Raw genomic sequence first — 20597 nt, 5'->3', positions numbered from 1 at the left:
TGTAGTAATGACCTTCCTTCTTTTGGCATCTAAGCACTACTTCCTTCTGAGGGACTTGAAGTCTTGTTTTAGTGGATTGCCATTATGACAACCTGTGTATTGTGGCTTTAAATTGCTATGTGGGTTGAAGTCTGCTGAATGAAAGAAGAAAATCAACAAAAGAAATGTTTCTGGCCAGATGCTTACAAACAAATATGTTTCCCTGAGGGCGAGAAATAAAATGCATCTTATTAAATCACATCATAAATGACCCATGTAGCACAGTTTATTTTACATTACCTAAGTAAGGAGGTACTGAGCCAAATAAATCAAGGTGAACAAGGTAATAATTGTTCCTCCTTTTATATCACCTAAAATATGGAGGTAATGAAGGAAATGTGATTATAGTGAGAATACTTTATTAGTAATAGGCTTTTCTTTCATTATTTTTTCCAAGAAATCATGTTCGCTGTGGATATGGGGACACTTTTCCCTGTACTTTCAACCTGACATTTCATATATTTGGAGGGGAGAACTCTGTAGTTGTAAAAAAAGATCAAGCACATTATGTAGTTCACTTTTTTTTTTTTTTTCCAGAGTACGGATTTTACGAGTTGGATTTGTTTTGAAATTTTTCTCATGACTTCTGGCTGTGAGAAATCGTATGTTCAGGAAGAGGTCAAAACATCTCTTGAGTGCTTGTATTAAAATTTTTATGATTTCTGGAAACTGAAGAACACCATAGATTCTTTCTTTCATGTGCCAACTAGTTTTATTGAAATAAATGGAATTACTTAATGGAGGTTATGTGGTGAATCTATTTCTTAACTGAACTGTGTACTGTAGCCATTAGTCTTCAGTAGGATTAAGATTTCACAGAGTAGCAAATTAGATTTAATCATTACAGCTAAGTAAATGAAATAGCAATATGGCCCGGAGTAGCAAATGACCTTAATTAAGATTAAAAATATTAAACAAAGAGAAATATATCTTCCTGATCAAGATTAATCATGCACTTGCCAGATCTAAAGCAGAATTAGATTTTTAAAGGTGCATATAAAGAGGCTGGTGGTTTAAGATTCAATGTTCAAACCAGCTTGCTGAAGAACACCCTTACCGGCTCAGACCCAGGTCATCTTAATTCGGTGTCCTCTGTCATAGGTCAACCAGCAGCAGAATTATGAAGAGATCTTCTCTTGGGATACTTCTACATGAGCTTCTTTATGGCCAAGAGTTTGCACTGAATTTTAGCCATCATATTTAATTTGTATTGATGGACCTGATGTCTCTGATTTTGTTTAAACGTTTTGCTAACTCTTCCACATTTTCTATACAATGTCTTCTGCAGTAGAATTTCACAATCTGCCAAAAAAAACCCAAAAAAACTAAAAGGCCAAAACCAAAAAAATAAAACCCCACCCAAAACAAAACAAAAGAAAAGAAAGAATTTCTATATGCTTGTATAGGGTTTGAATCATGGTATTAGGAAGTAGTAACTATTTAGTTTCTGGTCAACAGATGTTGCCTGGCTGTACTGAGACTGACTGTATCTCAATGATCATGTTTGCCATGAGACAGAAGTTGTGGGCTGCACTGTCCTTGTGTGTTATAGATGGTGTATATTGCTCTTCCAGTTATCCAGTTTCCTGGTAAAAAGTGTTAGTTTTGCTGCTAAATGGAATTCCACACGGACCGAGTTTTTCAATTTTTAAAATATTGTATCTGTATTTTAACCGCTAGTCTGGGTTCAAGTCATCAGTTATGTCTTTCTCACCCACAGCCTTCCTCACCAACTGTACTTTCCCCCGTGCGTGGGGAAAAATGCACCATCTGTGCTTCTGCAATTGTACTGTTCTGCACATATAATGTGGATGGATTTTGAAGAAAAACTCTAGATTTAATCTGATCTGTTCTGAAGGTATGTATCTTTACTCCTCTTACTGAAATAATTTTAGATTCCAGTTGACCATTCATTCAGATTTCTAAAGGGGTCATTTCTTCCTAAGCTGTAATTTTGAATGAATTGATCACTTGTGCTGTCACTTATCTCTGCAACTGCATTGTGCAAAATGGCTCTCTATGAAGGGTGTCATGCAAAACAAATATGTATCTTATGAGCTAATCATGTGAATGGGCAGTTCCAGACTCTGTGGGCCAGCTCCTCACAGTGATGCCAGTTTCTGCATTGGATTTAACTTCTCCTTGTGTGTTATGTGTTAACAGTAGAAAAGGTCAAGGCCAGCTCAAACACAAAAACAAGAGGAAAAGGCAATGAGAGAAGCTGTTAGCAATCCAGTGCAAGCCTTGGCTATTCTGTTAGCTAAGTAACAGCCAAAATTCAACCTCTTTTCTCCAAGGAAGCCTGTCAAGAATGAACTGGATACGCAGACCTGCTTGTCCTCCCCCAAGGGAGCAGTTATCAACACAGCACAGTGGGCTGTAATCTACATTTCCCATTTACTGGCAGGTGTGAAATAAACTGAGACTTAATGAAGTGGTTTGTAATTCTTTTGGGATGAAAAATCATTCTGTAAGTAGCATCAATCTCAGTGGCGCTGGTGACTCCACTGTCTGACTGTATAGTGTGGATAAGATTTGTAAAATTCCTTCTATAATTTAGACATCCAAAGCACCCCAAATTCACCTTTACACAAAGCTCATACCTCCTAAGAATACTGTTTTATCCTCTCACATCATCCCCATACATTATAAATGATTTTCTAGAGACAGAGTTGGCTCAAGAGGCAAATACTTGGGAGAACAGCGGAAGGACTTGGGGCCAAGTCCCACCAGATGTCCAGAGACACAATTAACCAATTTGTGTATCTGTGTTAACTTTATCCTGCCAACCAGTTTGCAAAACATGTTGATTATTTTGATCCCCTATAAAATAGTACGTTTCAGGATGAGTTTCCTTTTTGTAAGAAGAAGGAACCAGCTAACCAGTAGCAGAAATATTAAAACTTTGTAAGGCTTTTAATGGTCAAATAGAACCAATGTGTTACATTACTGCATTAGATTACAATAGGCATAAAACAAAAAGCTGACTGAACCATCACAGGGCTGCAGCCCATGCCTTAGCACCATCTGCTGAAACAGGAATGATCCTCTCCTCTGTACTGCTCTGTGTTCACCCCAAATGTCTCTCCCTCCCTGAAATCAGTAATTATTTTGGGTACAGGCCAACAGGAGAATAATGCAGGTAATTGAGAATGGTTTCAAAAGATTAGTTTTCAGCTAAATAGCTCTGTGCAAAGGGTCTCTCTGGGCTGTCTTGACAGCCTTTCGGTGTAGGTCAGTGAGGATAATAAGCAGTACTTGCCATGAGTCATTTCTGACAGGATTCAGGACTGAATCAAGGAACCTGGTGCAGAAAGCCAAAATGCAATCAAAAGGGTGGTTAGTCTTCGTGCTCTTGGCAAATGAGCAATACCTGCTTGTAGCTGGTGGCTTGAAGCCATGATTGAATTGTGTATGGATTTTGTTTGTTACCACTGAAGGCAGCAGAAGAATAAATGCTGCTTTTGTATGCTGTTTGTTGTTGTCAATTGGTGGCTTCCAAGGCAGCCATTCCGGATTGCTCTGCATATTGTGCTAGTAGGAGACAGGGAATTAAGAGGATTGCTTTGGTAAAAATATTTTTATTTTAAAGTCGGTTGTAATTGAAAGAATTAGGCCATATCCAAAAAACATGAAACAGACTGTGCTGAATATGATGTGTTATCTTAATCAAATATGTCATTTGAAGGGGAACCAAATTTGGTCATTGCTCTATTGCCACTACATGATCATTTACTAGAAGCCAGCAAACTAAGCACTGCTTGTTAAAATCTGAGTGACCTTTTCAAGGCTGAGTAGAGTGCTAAGGATGTTAAATGAGTCACGTTTCCTTATCTGGTGTGACAGATGTTTGATTTGGTTGACATTTGCAGGATTGCACAAACAGTTATGACTTCAATTGTTTATTCATCAGAGGCTGTGAAGTTATCTGATGGCGCACATATACTGTTTGATTTATTTGTTTGGTTTGGTGCTATTGGTTGTCTCATGTAAGTTTGTCAGCGTTTAAAAAGGCGTAAGTAGCAGTTGTATTCTTGGTAGAAAGGTCATTTTTTCCTGGCATTTCAAGCACTAATACAGTGTACTAGCAGTGTATTAGGGAAGCCAGACATATAACAATTTTTGAGACATTACAGAGGGATCAAGCAATCACAGAAACCTCCACAAAAAGTCCTCAAATTCTGAGCTTCACCAAATGAAGGAGTGCTCTGCTCATCTGACTGCTCTTTGAATTGCTGATTTGTGTCTGCTGGATAGTTTATTGGGATTTCTTTCCCTTTACTTTGGCATTTGTCCAATAAATCTATTTTTTTTTTTCACACGTTTGGGAATGTAGATCAATTTTCTTCTTATAAGTTTTCTTATAGCAGTACAGTGATGTTAAAACATTGTATTTTGAAAATAAGAGGTGTGAGGATGACTGTAATCCCTTGGACTTGTATATAAAACTACTTGGAGTGAGCAGTGAAATTGAGTAAGAATTAGAAAATATTTATTTGAATTTTGTAGCACTAAGTATGTGGCCATTTTGTGCAGAGAAGGAAGCTGTATGAAAGTGCGATTTTGTGAGTAGCCAATGCAGAATAAGTGAAAATATTAACAGGAAATTTTTACAAATAATTTTAATTTCTTCATTCTAAATATATTAATTCCCACCCAATAAATACTATTTATCTGAAACAGAAAGCAAATCCATGCACTTCAGATACTTTTGTAAATTGTTGTCCTTACAACAACATACCCAAACTATAGAAAGAAAATTGTTTACTAGAAAATATTCATCAAATAGAAGTAAATAAAATGGTGTCATAAAACAGTGACATAGTTTGTTTGTTTTTTTTCCCCATGTACAAATGTTTTAAAGTCCCTTAAGAACCCAAAGGTATTTCTTATCTAGTTGTCCTTATATCTAATGGTCATTTTATAGCTAAAAAGAAACTTTTTTTTTTTTTTTTACCACACTTTTTAAGGAACTCAGCATTTTTAAAAGAATATGCATATGTGGTGGATTGACTACATCTGACCAACAGATGCCCACCCAGCCGCTCCCTCCCACTGACTCCTAAGCTAGACAGAGGAAAGAAATATAATGGAAAAACCTCATGGGTCAGGACAAAGGCTGTTTGTAGAAAAAAAACCCAAAAACTCAACAAAGGTCATATGCAGAAACAAAGTGAAGAAGATTTATTCTCTACTTCACATCAGCAGGTGATGTCCAGATGCTTCCTGGGAAGCCAACTCCTGTCAGACTCAGTACAGCATACATTTCAAGAAATGCAATTATCTTCTCCTAAGTCTGAAAATACTTGGCAAGAAAAGCATGATCATTCCTAAGTTACTTATGTTCTGCTCTAAAAATCTGCTTTACATGACTTCAGCAGTGTCATCCTTTCCAGCTTAAAATTACATTTACTTTGCAGCATGACAATATCACAGAGGAATAAGAACAAAGAGCTTTGGTCCTTTTTCAGATTTTGAATGCTTTAGAGTACGATAGTAGAGTAGAGTAGAGTAGAGTAGAGTAGAGTAGAGTAGAGTAGAATACAGTAGAGTAGAGTAGAGTAGGATAGTTCAAACATCATCAAGTCCAACTTCCTGACCACTTCAGAGCTAACCAAAAGCGAGAGCATATTACTGAGAACATTATTGCAGTGCCTCAACACTTGACAGGCATGAGGCTTCCACCACCGTACTAGGAAGCCTGTGTCAAAGTCTGACTACCCTCAAGGTACAGAAGTGTTTCCCAGTGCCCACTTCGACCCTGCCTTGGAGCAGCTCTGTGTTATTCCTGTCCAGCCATTGGTGCCCAGGAGCAGAGCCTGGCATCTCCGTCTGCTTCCCTCTTCAGAGAGCTGCAGAGAGCAGTGAGGTCATCTCTGGGCTTTCTCTCTTCCAGACCGGGCAACCTGAGTGTCCTCATCCTCTTGATGCAGTGCTATCATCAGGTCTGGTGCTTCCTCTGGATGCTTTCAAGGGCCTTTTTATACTATGGGGGATGGAATGGCACACAGTGCTCAAGATGAGGCTCCGCCAGTGCTAAATATAGCAGGAGAATCACATATTTTACCTGGCTGTGCTGTGCTTATTGCACCCCAAAATGCATTTTGGTCTCCTGGCTGCCAGGGCACACTGCTCATGCTTAGTCTCTGTTACCAGTACCCCCAGATCTCTTCCTAGTGAGCTGCCCTCCAGCCGCCTGTTTCCCATCTGTGCCTGTATCTGACACTGCGTTGTCCCAGGTTTAGCATCTGGCCTTTTCCACTGCTGAACATCATGTCACTAACGACTGTCCAGTGCTCTAACCTATCTAGATCCCTTTACAAGGCTTCTCACCCACCCCGCCCCCTACCCTCAAAGGGAGTCAACAGCATCTCCCCACTTACTGTCATCAACACGAATGTCAAGGATGCATCCATCGTTGGCAAAAATTTGGAACAGAACTGGCCCTAGAACTGAGCCCTACAGAACACCATCAGTAATGGGCCACCAGCCAGGTATACCTTCATTCGCTGCAGTCCTGCGAGCTCTATTGTCAAGCCACTTTATCACTCAACACTGTGTGGTCCTTTTCATCTTACAGGTACACAATTTATCCAGAAGGATTCTGTGAGGGATGGTATCATTGCTCAAATCCAGAGCAAGGTTGAATCCTGTCAGGCCCAATGGATTTATGAAGGTTGAGCTGATACAACCATTTCCTTACAATTTTGGTGATCACAGATGGAAAGCCACTGCTTGTTCAGTCATGGTCTTCCTACTCTGAGATCTGAGAAGGCTGAGATCTGGCTGTCAAGTAATGTAGCAAAAATAACACTGTGTACTCTGTCTTTTCCTTCTCCTTTCTTGTTAGCTGACCATTTACTCCAAGTATCAGTCCAGTGCTTTCCTTTGACGTCCTCTTTGTCAACGGTTTACGGGCTGGTTCGGCCCGGTTCCGTGACAAGCGGGGTGGAGGGATCCACGGATCCACGCCTCTGGAAAAAAAAGAAACAGGGGACCCCAAAATAATTAAAACAGCGGCAACGATCTGAGGAGAAACAAACTAATTTAGGAATGCAAGATAACACACTATAATACAATATAATCAGAATAGAAGCTAATAAATCAAATATAATGAGAGAGAGAATGTCCAATAGGTGGACAGGCCTCACCACAACGCTGAGGTGAGATGCGCAGTCCGGTTGAGCAGCAGGGAGACGGGAGCAGCGCCCACGACGAAGGGCAGGCGAGAAAGAGCACATCAGGTGACCTTGCCAGGAGTTAAACCTCCTCTCCCTGACCGCAAGGTCCCCTGGGGAATGTAGTTCTTCTTCTCTTCAGGGCAGGTACCCAGGACTTGAGCATTGACAGTTAAAGTCCCAGTGCCCCGCATGATGTTATGATGTGGAATACCGAAAACCAAAAATCACAAAACCATGACACTCTTACTGTTGACATAATTAAAAAATGTCTAATTTGTTGTCTGGTGCCACAGTGTACAGTGTAAGCTCAAGTGGGACTTCGGCTTTTCTCATTTGTCCCTGTAGATTCAAACTGCAGCACTATACCATCCCTGTGAATCTGGATGTGGCTTCCTTGCTTGCTAAATTTCATCTTTTTAAGATGAAAAGAAGCATAATGTGTCAGAAAAACCTGCAGAAGAGAATGATGGATGGGAAGAGAGTGGTGAATTTTGATATCCTGTGCGAGTAGCAGAGACATTGCAAGGCCAGGTGGCATACTGCCTCCTAAAGTGCTTCTGACTATTGAGTTCTACAGAAGGACTGGAAAAACTGTAAGTATCAGCAGTTGAATGGGAGCCAATCAACCAATCAGAGAGCATCAAATGGGAAAAGTGTCAAAAAGAGTTTCATGAGAAGAGCACTGCAAGAAATGGAGAAACCTTAGTTTTCATGTATTATTGAAATGGCCTGTGAGATGACACAGATTCTTGTGAAATAAAAACTGGAGGATTGAGTGTAAGCAGCAAAACAACTGTTTTTAATAGGCCTTTTTTTTTTTCTTCTTTTTTTCTTTGCCCCTAAATGATTTTCAGTATCATTGCTTCCAGTTTTGAGGAGACATCTCTGCTTAGATTGGTGTTCCTGAAGTGGGTTGGTCAGCTTTTTCTGAAAGATGGGCCTGTCTGAACAACTTTACATAGACAATTCAAAATGAATACTTTGCATCACCAGTATTTTAGAAAATACAAGCCAGAAACAAGGAGATGCACTGCAGCTGCTTTGTTTTTGCATTTCTCACATAATTATAGGTGACCTAATTCAGTACCAGTTAAAGTAGTAGCAGCTGAACTGTAGATAGGAATCAAGTTCTGTTTCTTCAGGAAAAATAAAAACTATTCCAGGTACAAAAACCTTCATGACCCAGATAGCAAAGCTGGGAGGAATTCCAGCAACATTTCCCCTGCTCCAGTCTTCTTCACAGCAGTTCCTTCATGCCACTGAAATCCAAGCAGAGAGCCTGTAGCACTGCTCCTCTTTCCCACAAATACCAGTGTGCCTTACAGTGCTTCAGATCAAACAAACAGCACAACAGAGATTCATGTTCTGGTGCTAAGGAATGGGGCATTGAATAGAAACACCTGGGACCAAATTAGACCCAAATCTTTCCCTTTTATTTATTTATTTATTTATTTATTTATTTATTTATTTATTTATTTTTACCTTTTCTTCACCTGGTAGCTGATTTTTTCACTAGTGTCAGCCTTTCCAGTCTTAACTTAGTACCTCTCATCCAGCAGTGCCCTCCACTTTCTCATCTTTAGTGTGATGGTTTCGGTTCTTTTAGTTTTTCTTTTCCATCTGTAGTTAATAAACTCACCTTGAGCTGTTTTACACTAGTTCGGTCAATAATTTTTCAAAGTCATCGATTTCTAAGGAAGAGCAAAGGTTTTATGTAATAATCTGAACTGAAAACTTCTGAAGAAGTTTAATAAATGAATGTTTTCAGTCTCTAGTAACATATTTTTCTTCTACAATTTCACAAATCCTTCTAGAATTTGTATTTGAAAGTATTGTCATTTTTGAAGTAGAATCTGCAGCTATTTTCTTACCTGCATGATGTGACTTAGAGGGTGTTTGCATGGCTGTTGAAGTCCACAATTACCAGGAGAAAGCAGCAGTATGAAATCACCTCCCCACACAGGGCAGCTACTGTGCAGAGTATAAGAGCCCAAATTCAGTTTTCAGATTATGTTTAGTTTATGTTGCTCAGAGCCCTGTCCAACCTGACCTTGAATGTCTCCAGGGACATCACCTCCGGGCTTCCACCACCTCTCTGGGAAACCTGTGCCAGCGCCCTACCACTCTTACTGTGAAAAAATCCCGCTCTTCCTGTTGCCTTCTTTGCAAATAACTGGAAAAATAATTTGAATTAACTCTTTAATATATGAACTAGATGAAATGAGACTCATATATGTATATACTTTTTTTTTTTTTTTTTTTTTTGCTTATTTGCTATGTTTTCTGATAGAATTAAGTGTAACTGGCAAACTGGTTTACGTCCATTGACTTCAGAAGTGTATTTACACTGAACCAATACAGGGGGTGACGCCAATGACGAGCTAAATGATGCTTGCCTATATCCTTCCTGTTTGTGCTGCCTTTTGAAAAGGGGCCCAGCTCTGAGAGGTGTATACACCTCCTGAATGTAGCGAGTTAATAGCAAAACTGTTGCTGCTTGGCTGTAAAGAGTTCTTTACAATGTCAGAGTAAAGCAGAGACAGGGAAAGATATGGGAAGAGGGGAGCAGTATGATGTGGGGACATATGTGCCCCCGGGAGCTCCCGGTTGGCTGCCCTCCTCCTAAGGCAGCGGTGCCGCAGGCTGCCATGAGGAAGCTTCATCAGGCAGGGGCTAAGTGAGATGGATCTTCTTCCGTGAGACAGATCTTTAGCTTTCACTTTCAATTATGTGGATGGTTCATGAACACATGCAAAGAGAATTGCTCATTCATATTAATGACCTGTATATAGATGTTTGCTTATTTTTCTTCCTATCGTGCAGCTGCTTCGGGCAAGATATAATAGTTTTTTTTGGCTGCAAAGCTCAATTTAGGCAAATATCAACAATGACTGATGCAGCAGACTAACAGTTACCAGGTTTTCCTTCCCCAAGGATGAGATCTTCCCTTTTGTTGTTGTGAAAGTACATTTAGCCTAGAATTATGGAGCAGTTTTGCTGTGATGCTTAGTCTAAGGAACTTTTGAACGATTCTGAATTCTAATCATGCACACAAAATTGCAGGGAAAAAAAAAAACAACCAGAACCTCAGATCACACTTTCACCTCCCTCCGCCACCTGTCGCAATTTTTACACACATTTTATTTTCACTGACAAGGTACATTTCCACATTTTGTTGCTGGCTCTTAGAGGTTTAATTAGGCACTCAGCAGCACTATTTATACACTGACATTTTTCAAAGAGCTGCATGCTCTACATAGCTAATGAAAAAGGTGGCACAACAGCAGAAAAGAACTTAATATTATTCATGGGATGCTGAAAGAGAAAACGAAGCAGTGGATCACATTAATTTCAGCAAATACTATTATTTTTAAACTCATTTAAATGCAAGTCAAACTTACTGAGCACATCATGCTAGAGAGTAACTAACATTTATCTTCTTGCTATAATCAGAGCAAACAGGCTCAGGTATGCAGTCAGTCAGAGGGCGGCATTTCCAGTTTGCAGGACCAGGCCATTAACATCAGCTGCCTCTGATGAAGCCTATGCATACCCCAGAGGAGGAGCAGTTCTATCTTGGTGCTGTATTTAATTGGAAAAGTGTTTAATTGCATGCATTTCCATCTTCACAAAAGGTCTTAGGGTTCCTTCATAAGTATATTCTGGATCTCCCAAGAATGAGTCAGTGCTGCCCTAAGGGATATTTCCAAATTCATATACCCCCTGAAGCTGCAGATTTGTGTTTTGCTACCTATGTTTTTTTCTTTTCTTCTCTTTTCTTTTTCTGTGATAATTGGAGACATAAATCCAATTTAGAAATAATAAACTAATGCATAATCATGTTCTTCTGATACCTACTGCAATTTCAGGTTAAGCAAGGAAGAGAATTAAGCGTTTTCACTTAATCTTAAATATTCTGATGCACAAATATCATGCTTGTATGTGATACTTGCAGCTATTTAACATAACCCAGTGAGGTGGGAGCAGGTTGGAACTGCACTGGATGGGCTGTGTCATACCCCAGCCCTGCTGTGACCCAGTAGGTGAATCATCTGACCCCTCTATGCCTGAATCTTCTTGGTCATCAAATTGTCAAAGATCACTTTCTTTCAGGTGGTGGCAACAAAATCAGTGACCTCATTCTTTCTTTCTTTTTAAATAATATTATATCACTGCACCAAAACTCTGGAATTCAGCCAAGGTAGTGAAATACACCGTATACACGACCTTTGTCTTTGAAGAATAAAAATGATTCTCAGGAGTTGGCAGCGCTGTTCAAGCATCATCCATTGCTTACATTCTACAAGAATGGCTGCTAATTTGGTTGTCACAGCAACCACAACTCTTGCTACCCTATTTTCTCCCTCAAGCTCAATTTGTTTATAAAGCTCAAAGTTGTTTCATGTCGCTATGTTAACCTCACAAAAGAAACACAAATTTCTGGCCAGCCAAAGAAGAAACAAATTAAGTAAAAGAGCAGCAACTTACAATAGAAAACATTCTGAATCTTTACTAAACTACCTAATTAGAAATAAAAATATATATTTTTTATGTTTTATAATTCATACTGCAATTATTGTATGGGACAATGTATCACTTCGAATGACTATCAATAACTTTTCAAATTCTAAGTTTTAAAGCAGAAGAAAGTAGCCTTAGTGTAGGTTTCCCTTGTACTATTGTACAGCTCTGTATATAAGGACTGCTCACAACAGTTCAAAGATGTGGTTCATCAAATCCATTATCCTGCCTTCAGTGTGGGCTAACACCAGGTGCTTCACAATTGGACAAAACCTGGCACTTCTGTTCTCCATCTAATACTCATTCTTAGGAAATTGGATCTGAAAAGGGCACATTATAACAAAGGTAGTTGCTGAACCAGAAATCCAGCATGATTTCTGGAAATCCAATATGTTTTTCTTCTTTTTTTTTTTCCCCCATTAAATCGTATTTATCCCATTTTATGTAACAGAACACAAGTCTTTTATCCTCCCTCCCACTCAAAACTAGGTTCCATTATTGCAGGGGAGTGTATAGCTTATTGATACTGTAGCTCAAAGTCAAAAAGCTCCATCTTCCCCCTTTGCTCTTTAAAAATAAAGAAAATATTTTTATATCCCTGTCACACTTCAGGAGTCACAGATTGGAAGTGTGAATAGTGAATTACTGTTATTGGAAGTAGTAATATTTTTCAAATGCAAACAGGTATGAGAGAATATATTTTTCCTCTCCTTTTCTTAATGAGTTTCAATAATTTTCTTTTTCTTCATGCTAAAACTTTCCGTGTCTGAAATTAAGATATTTCTTTTTATTTTGCATCCATCAATATGCTACCTGAATGGAATTAGACAGTTGCATACAGTGTTCAAAGAATGGCATGCGACTTACGTGCACGATGTCTTTGTGATATTTGCAATTATTTTTTCCATTCCTTTCTTTATAAGAGGCTAACACTCTCCCTGCCTTTTTGATTGCTGCTGCACACAGCAGCTGTTTTCATGCCAGTGTAATCACAATTCATTCAGAAGGCATCACCTCCACAGGAACTTTAAACCACCCCGTTATCACCTTTTAGTCATCAAAACTGAATCTCATCTGCTATCACATTGCTTAAGAATTGGCTACCCTGTACACCTGACAGATATATAAACTCATCAGGCAAATGTATTTGGAGTGCTGCTTTGCCATCCTATCCCAGCCTCTTGATTCGTTCTTCCTCTCTCCATCCAAATATTTTATTTAGCTGATTCGGAACACTCTTAATAAAACATTGTGAACATCTAGCTTCTCAATGGGAAAGAGAAAAATTAATGTTCCAGAGTAGGCCAGAGAGATCCTCAAATTGGAAAAAAAAGTTCAGATATTAAACAGAAGAATGCCTTCTAAATTGTGCCTTCATAGACTTAGGTTAAAAAGTGCTGGAAGAGGATCATTAACTAACATCATTAACATGGAATCACAGAATGGTTTGGGTTGGAACAGACCTTTAAGATCATCTAGTTCCAAGCCCCTGCTATAGGCAGGAACACCTCCCTCTAGACCAGGTTGCTCACAGCCCCATCCTGATTCACTCAGTGTCCAAGGGAGGGGGCATCCACAACCTCACTGGACAACCTGTTCCAGTGTCTCACTTCTCTCACAGAAAAGAACTTCTTCCTGATATCTAGCTGAAACATATTGAAGTATGAGCCCCTATGGAAACAAAGTGAAAGCCTTAGGTTTGAGCCAGAACAGACTTTGTAAAGAGAAATTATAAAAAGAAAAAAAAAAAAAAAAAGTAATCTGGGATCAGGGACCATGAAAAGTTATCCTTTTGATTGACATCCAGCAAGCAAACTATTTTATCATTCACAAAGATGACTTTTACTGCTGCCTTGCTTCTTGTGAATAATTCTAATGATACTGAAGCACCATTTACGTACTGCTTTTTGCCTGCTGCATGAAGCCTGTACAAGCTTTACCTTTCTACTCCACTTTCTCAACTGATTTACCTTCTATCAATTGAAGATGTCCTAAAAGGAACACAAAGGATTATTTTAAAAATAAGTACTTCATCTTATGTATACTCAAACTACTGTATAATTATGATGAAATCTACCCTATGTTTTTCAAAACTTATTTCTAGAGCTCTTGTTTAATGAATCTGATAACAATTATTGCTACTAAGTATTAGTTTGTTCATACATATGTATAATGACTGTCACTTCCATCTCTGGAATCACTCAGGGTTAGGTAACTATCTGTGATGTGAATTTGTATAGAGTAGTCATTCCTGGATGAGATTCTGGCTCCTCTGAAGTCAGCAAAAATTATTGATTCACAACTTTACTTCAAATATCCCCGAACTTCTGCTATGGTACAAGGTAAATGCTGCCAGGCTGTGGAACTGGCCTACTCTCTTCTACATGACATAAAGACAAGACCTAACCATTCAGCAAACACCTGTTCAAGCCAGGCATTACTACTTCAAATTAAGCAATGTTTTTGCCAAGATTTGTCTCCAGAGCAGGGCTCCAGCTTTTTGCTGTGATGGAGTTTCCCACCCTGAGAAGATAGGAATAGAAGGGAGCATGCAACAAAAAATGGTTAGTGGTACATACATTTAAAAGTCCAAACAAGTTTGTCTGGCTCAACCATTCAGTAATCAATTAGCAAGAATAGAAAGATTCAGGAAAAAGCAGAATAGGTAAAGCAAAAAAGACTAAGGCCAGAATCACTGAAAAATACAGTATGGGAAAAAAAAAATTCTAGAGGGAAGGTGAATGAATTTACATTATAAGCAAATGCATTCCAGTAACAGCAGAAAAGCAAATGCAATCAGTAAATCTAGCTCTAAATTGAGCCACATACTGATATTAACAGGAGCCATGTATCTCTGGATGGCCACCAGTACCTCCTACACAAGTGGGAAGATTTAAAAATTTACAAGGTTCTACTAAATTTTCTTAATAAAGGGATGTAGGATTTTATCAAATGATAATTTATTGGATGAGAGCATATTGCTAATATGCTACATTTAGTAAGCTAGCTTATTTGAAAAAAGGAAGATGTAGTTTATATCAGTACAGAAGGCTAGAAACAGGTAAAAGTAGGCGACAGCCACCAGCACAGTAGAAGCTCGGACTGTTACCTCAGAGTATTCCTTACATAAATTAAGTAAAATGGAAGAAAATGTAAGTTTATGGCTACTGTGATTCATAGTGGTAATTTTTATAAGCTGGTAGCAGGGATGGAAGCAGAATCATAATTTCCAACTCATTAACTAGTAGCCCCAGGACCTTTTTTTTTTCTAAATGATTATGATCCATCAATGTAATACCACTGTGAAAGAAATATCATCAGTTTTAGAATCCATAATGAAAGGAGACTCTAAAGTTTCATCTAAAATAACTGTTTAACCACCCTGATCAAAAATGTAAAAAAGTACAGAGAAGGTGAAAAAAAGAAGACCTAAAATTAAACAGATTAAATGCACTGGCTTGCCCAGCTCATGAGATAAAACTTCACAGAATATGCTTACTCTAATACATCAAGGACTTGGGAGTTAAGAGGAAAAAGACAAAGCAAGTTACTTTCAAGCAGACTTGATGAGACAGCTGTATGTAAACATACTCTTTAAGTTGTATTTGTATTGCTAAGAGACACATGATTCTGTAACTGGCTTCTATTAGGCTTGCCTTGTGCAAGAACAGTTTCACTATGGAAACTGCTGCTATAAGCACATTCAGCTTGCTGATCTGCAATAGGAGGCAACACTTTGGAATCTAGAAGCTTCATTTTGACTTTTGCTTAATAAGGTTCATCCAGGTTTCCTTCAACATCTCCTGAAAGAAGTCCCAACACCATGACCAAGACATGGCCACCTTTTTACATTCCTAGTCACATCACTACATTCCCACCACAAACACACACTCTTTGAAATGCAATGGCACACTTAGCAAGGAACAAATTGTGCATATATGTATATCACCATGATAAATTTTTGCCAACTGAATCCTTCACAGCTTAGCATCTTTCCTCAGAATCTTTTCTTCAGTCACTTCTCTCCAACATTTATTTAAATTACCATGTTGCAGAAAGGTTCCTTTTAACTTTACTGACAGATTTGGTAAAACAGACTATTTTCTACTCTTCCCAGCTTAGTCTCTTCAAGTGCCTTTAAAATGCTGTTGACTGGCATCAGTAGGAACAAGAATGTAGTACCCAAATATTACAGTTACAACTAATGTTTTATTGTTCACATATACTTTTCTGCTTATGGTATTTGATGAAATTAATATTAGTACAATTTGAGCAAAGCAACCTCTCAGTTCAGTGACTGACAGATATTACAACCTAAATTGTATACTGTACTACAAGTAGAAGGGTTTTATAGAGGAAAATAAACATCACTCAAGGAAAGCAACTCATAATACTTACCAGTTAAAAACATTATTTGCAAAAGTCAGGTAACCATTACTGGGTAATGCTAGTGCCTTTCAGACATTGTATTTAGCCAACGAAGTAGTCACAAAAAAAGCATGCAGGAGAATGACTTCCTTCCCATGCTGACAAAACTGGTAGTTTATACATTGTACTCCTTCCTGTTGCAAGAAGTTTCTTAATCTTGCTAATCAGCACTTAACATTGCTTTTGGTTACAGAAGCCCGATGTTAGGAAGGATCTTGCATGCTGAGAATACAAATGCAGTCTTGCAGTTATCAATTCTTTCCAACACCTACCAATTTGAAGTACTATCCTATTAAAGTTTTGATAAGTTATGCAATTTTTATTATCGATGCATTTTCTAGTTGGTGTTGTAATTACTGCTGCTAACTGTGTCATAGCTACGTCCCAACCTGAGCCTAAAGACAAATGAAATGTGCAGGGCAACGCTTGTGTTCCTGCTCAAGACAGTGCCACATACTAATGAAATACAGTAACACAAGCTCCCCAGAATGAGTGAGTATAGAAACAAATATTCTTGTCAGTCTGAAATACTGAAAATAGAAATTCTGCAACATGTATTTACAGTGATAGTAATGATCAAACTTGATGACGCACTTAATGGCTATGATCTACACAGGTCATTATTTTAAGTGTAGTTTGAACACTATCAAAGACCACACAGCTTTGGCTGTGTTGGCTCTGTATCCAGCCAACTAAAATTTTTAAGCCCAAATTCAATTTTGAGACTGGATTTTTTCTTCTCCCTAGTTTAAGAACTAAAAAAATTAGCATTTAGCTTAATGTTAACATACTGCAAGTTGAAGGGTTTCTCAGTACACACTGGTTTTAAAAAGCACTTCAGCAGTTTCACAAAATACACCATCCAGGAATTTCAGATTTAAATTTTATTTAGACATATCCAGCATGGTACACAACCGCAGATATTTTTTCCACTTAAGCTGCTGTAAGACTTCAACTCTGCAAGAAAACACACAAGAATTAACAAATTTAAGAACTTTGTATTACATGTGCATCTAGTAAAACTTATAAAAGTATAATTTAACTTTGATAAAACCGTAAGACTGGCAAAAGAATTACACAGGTGATATGAATGACTTTGCAACTTATTCCAATTGAGATTTCACTGATAATTATTTCCTTCCAAAAACTAGCTCAGCCAACCCAGCTCCTCAAAAAACCCACATTTCTCAGATTAGAAATAACTGGTGCTATTAATTCTGTAAAGTGGAATAAATTTAAAATAAACTAAAACAGCCCTCCACTGTGGCATGCTTTCAGAACAGAAACAATGGCTGAAGCATGTTTGGTCTATCAGTATCATTAGCAAGCACCAGTTACCATAGCACCTGATGTTAATTTCCTTATTTTAAGTGCACTCTGCACCATGTCAATGTTGTGATTGTTCTGAAATGGCTGAACTGAAGCTGAAGATTTTGCTTTCTGCTGAGTTTTATCTGGCACATCAGAAAGCGTTTACAGTATCACAGATTCTCATACTGCTTCATTCACATCATATATGCCAGATATCTTTATATATTATGTGATGTACAGCTTTGTTTTGTCAAAGATGGCTATTTTACAGTTACTGTCCAAATCAGCTGGACTTCACTACCAGTGAAGCTCACTACCAGTTAGACCAGTTGCAGGCTATAAAGGCTATAATCAAGGAGGCTGACACTTGGGGATTTAAGATTCACATATCAATGACTTCAGTATTCCAGTAAAGCTAACTGAAGCCCATGCATCATTTCAGTTTAAATGGAAGTGCAAACCACAAACTGATATAAGTAAGAAGACTGTGAGATGCTGTAAATGAGATTAGACTCCTCAGATTAGTTCAGTTTCTACTGTGCTAGAACACCAAAATCATTTACCCACTAAGTGTACATACAATTTTTCCCCTTCATTTCTTAAGAAGCTGATGTCTGACAATAAAGAAAGGAGCAGCAAATCCACTTCCAAAGAATGCACACATCATTGCCAGCAACCGCCATTTGTTGTCCACAGAAAATGGAAGGTTCTAGAAAAGAAACATAAATGTTTGTTCTGCAATCAGTATAACACACCTTAATCACTTCTTCAGTTGCATGACAATAGTAAGAAGCCCAGAGCACTAACACAAGAACTACAACTGATAATAAAAATGAATCCCCCAACCATTACCCCCTTCTTTTCATGTCTAAAGACCCAGTCAGTCATTACAGTGGCATGGATATGACCTCTGGAAGTTGTTTTGCCCAACACCCTTCCAATCATACATAGGCCAAAGGAAACTGGCCTGCTCAAAACCTTGTCCAATCAACTGTAAATGTCCTAGAGTCCATTGCTTACTATACAGGCCCCACAGCATCTCCATGCAACCTGCTTTAATAGTTAAACATCTTTGTAAGAAAGACTGTATTTCTCAAGGTAAGTATAAATCTAGTTTTTAGATACAGAATTCAAGAGAACCCTTGGAGCATAATGGCACATCAGAAAGCGTTTACAGCATCAGCGTTTCTACTCATACTGCAGAGCTCATCATCTGTACCATAGAAGGCTACAAAGAAGGACACTGAAGTCACTGCAGCTTGCTTTGCTGCATTCATTAACAGCAGTACAATGAAACTGCACAGCAACTGCACTAGAGAACAGGCAATGGGATAACTACGACTTGGCTATTCAAGGCCTGCAAGCCCAATTACATACAAAACTCTGTAGATGATGGGACACGCTCACCTTCAGCAAACCTGCCACAGGTCGGGCCTGCACCTGACCCCACTTGTGCTTCTGGCCATACCAGGCCTGGACCGCGCCCTATGCTGCACTGAGGGCACCTGATTGACGAGGCCAAGACACCCTGCTAAGCCTGCCCGCGGGCCACCAGCGCCGCGTCTTTCCCGTCTCCTGCCTTCCTTCCCTACCTGTTCTCCCTCAGACTACAACCGACATCTGCCCGATCTCCCTCCTTCCCTTCCCCCCGCTTTCTCCTTCCCCTCCAGGCCCATTCCTGCCCGCAATCATCAGACCGTCCCGCAGCACTAAGACCTCCTTCCCGCACAGTACCTTCCCAGGCCCATCCTCGTAGTGGGTCCTACGGAGGACGGAGGTGGTGAATCTACGGACGCCAGCAGCCAGCATGATACCGACACGGAACACAGCGGCCTCTCCCCTGTACGACCTTCCCGCAGCACGCCCGGCGCCCTCTGGGACTGGCGGAAGTGACGACACGGAAGAAGCTACCGCGCACTCAGGGGCATGATGGGAGCTGTAGTTATTCGCAACAAAATCACGTGGTCCTGAGCGGCAGCCTGCGATTGGACGCGCTCCGGGCCTCGGAGGCGGGGTTGTGCCGCCCGCGTCCTCCCCCACCGCCATTTTTATCGCTGTGGGGTGGGATGGGGGAGGGTGGAGGGTATGAAGTGGTTCTCTTAGGTGTGGGCGGAGCGGTGCGAGCGAGCGAGCCCCGCCGTTGGTTGAGTTGGGGGCAGTTGCACGCACGTTTAGTATTTCCGGCTGCTACCGGTATATTTTGGCATATTTTGCTATATTTTACTTTGAAAGTGACACTTGAATTCTGGCACTACAAAATAAACATACAAAGAAATCTTAAGTGGGTCGTGTGCCCAATTAATAGTTATTTTTTTTTTTTTTTTTTTTGGTCATTGATTTCTCTTATAGATTGTGAGTATTATCAGGTTGTGGCTGTTCTTTTCGTCACAAGACCACACAGCCCTTGTGCTGCATGCATCAACAACAGTGACATTCAACCTAAGGAGGTTGTGAGTAACAACACAAATGATTCATTTAAATCTGGCCTCTTCTTTTTTGAGTGCTTCATTACTCCTTGACCATTAATTAGCAATACAGATCTCTTGCGCACATTTTTCCCATTTAGTAGTGGATTTAGTTGTTATTTAGTTAGGTATGTTTCAGATTTTTTTTTCCCACTGTCTAGTTTTTTTTTTAATTTTATGTATAATAGGTTGCAATTCTTTTTGTTTTCTTCATTTGCTAACTCTGAAGTGTTTTGGAAGATGCTTTCCTCTTTTTGCTAACTTACGTTGCTGCTTAGCTCAACCAAATCTCTTTTTACACATTCCTAATTGTAATTAATTCTGCAATGGTACTTTAATTCTTTTATGGTAGTCTGCTTGCCCTCGGTGGTCACCACGCCACAGGAGGATACAATTCCTGGTATTTTCCCTTTTTAACATGTTGTTCTTTTTAGGCAGCTCTCTTCTGGCAATGCGTAGTGTTTGTTGTTGCTGAGTTGCTGCTGAGTAAAGGTGTGAAGATCAGCATAGCACAGCAGATCCTCAGCAATGTGATTTTGAGCTGAGCCAAGATCCTTCATATCTCTCAGGACCAGGTAAACAGTTCCTTTTTTTCTTGTTGTTTCCTAGGCAGCAAATGTACGAAAGCCATCATTAGCACTGTTTGAAAATG

The 20597-nt window shown here is 39.3% G+C and overlaps 1 protein-coding gene and 2 non-coding genes across 3 annotated transcripts; all 3 read right to left on the bottom strand.

The window, feature by feature from the left end:
• Positions 1-17038: 17038 nt before the first annotated feature.
• Positions 17039-19373, bottom strand: LOC122177116 (cytochrome c oxidase subunit 7C, mitochondrial). Its single transcript, XM_042866236.1, has 3 exons — positions 19215-19373; positions 18061-18189; positions 17039-17126 (listed from the first exon to the last, which is right to left on the bottom strand). The coding sequence occupies exons 1-2, from the start codon at positions 19287-19289 to the stop codon at positions 18073-18075; spliced, it is 192 nt and encodes a 63-aa protein (XP_042722170.1). The 5' UTR covers positions 19290-19373; the 3' UTR covers positions 17039-17126; positions 18061-18072.
• LOC122177193 lies at positions 17628-17689 on the bottom strand. Its single transcript, XR_006177974.1, has one exon. It is a non-coding gene; the product is annotated as a small nucleolar RNA Z39 (small nucleolar RNA).
• LOC122177194 lies at positions 18637-18699 on the bottom strand. The gene has a single exon (XR_006177975.1). It is a non-coding gene; the product is annotated as a small nucleolar RNA Z39 (small nucleolar RNA).
• Positions 19374-20597: the final 1224 nt, after the last annotated feature.

The sequence above is a fragment of the Lagopus leucura genome, unplaced genomic scaffold, assembly GCF_019238085.1.
Source record: "Lagopus leucura isolate 7727_CA_CO unplaced genomic scaffold, USGS_WTPT01 Super-Scaffold_810, whole genome shotgun sequence".
Classification (NCBI taxonomy): domain Eukaryota; kingdom Metazoa; phylum Chordata; class Aves; order Galliformes; family Phasianidae; genus Lagopus; species Lagopus leucura.
Note: the sequence above shows the minus strand (reverse complement) of the source record. Positions and strands in the feature narration are given on the sequence as shown.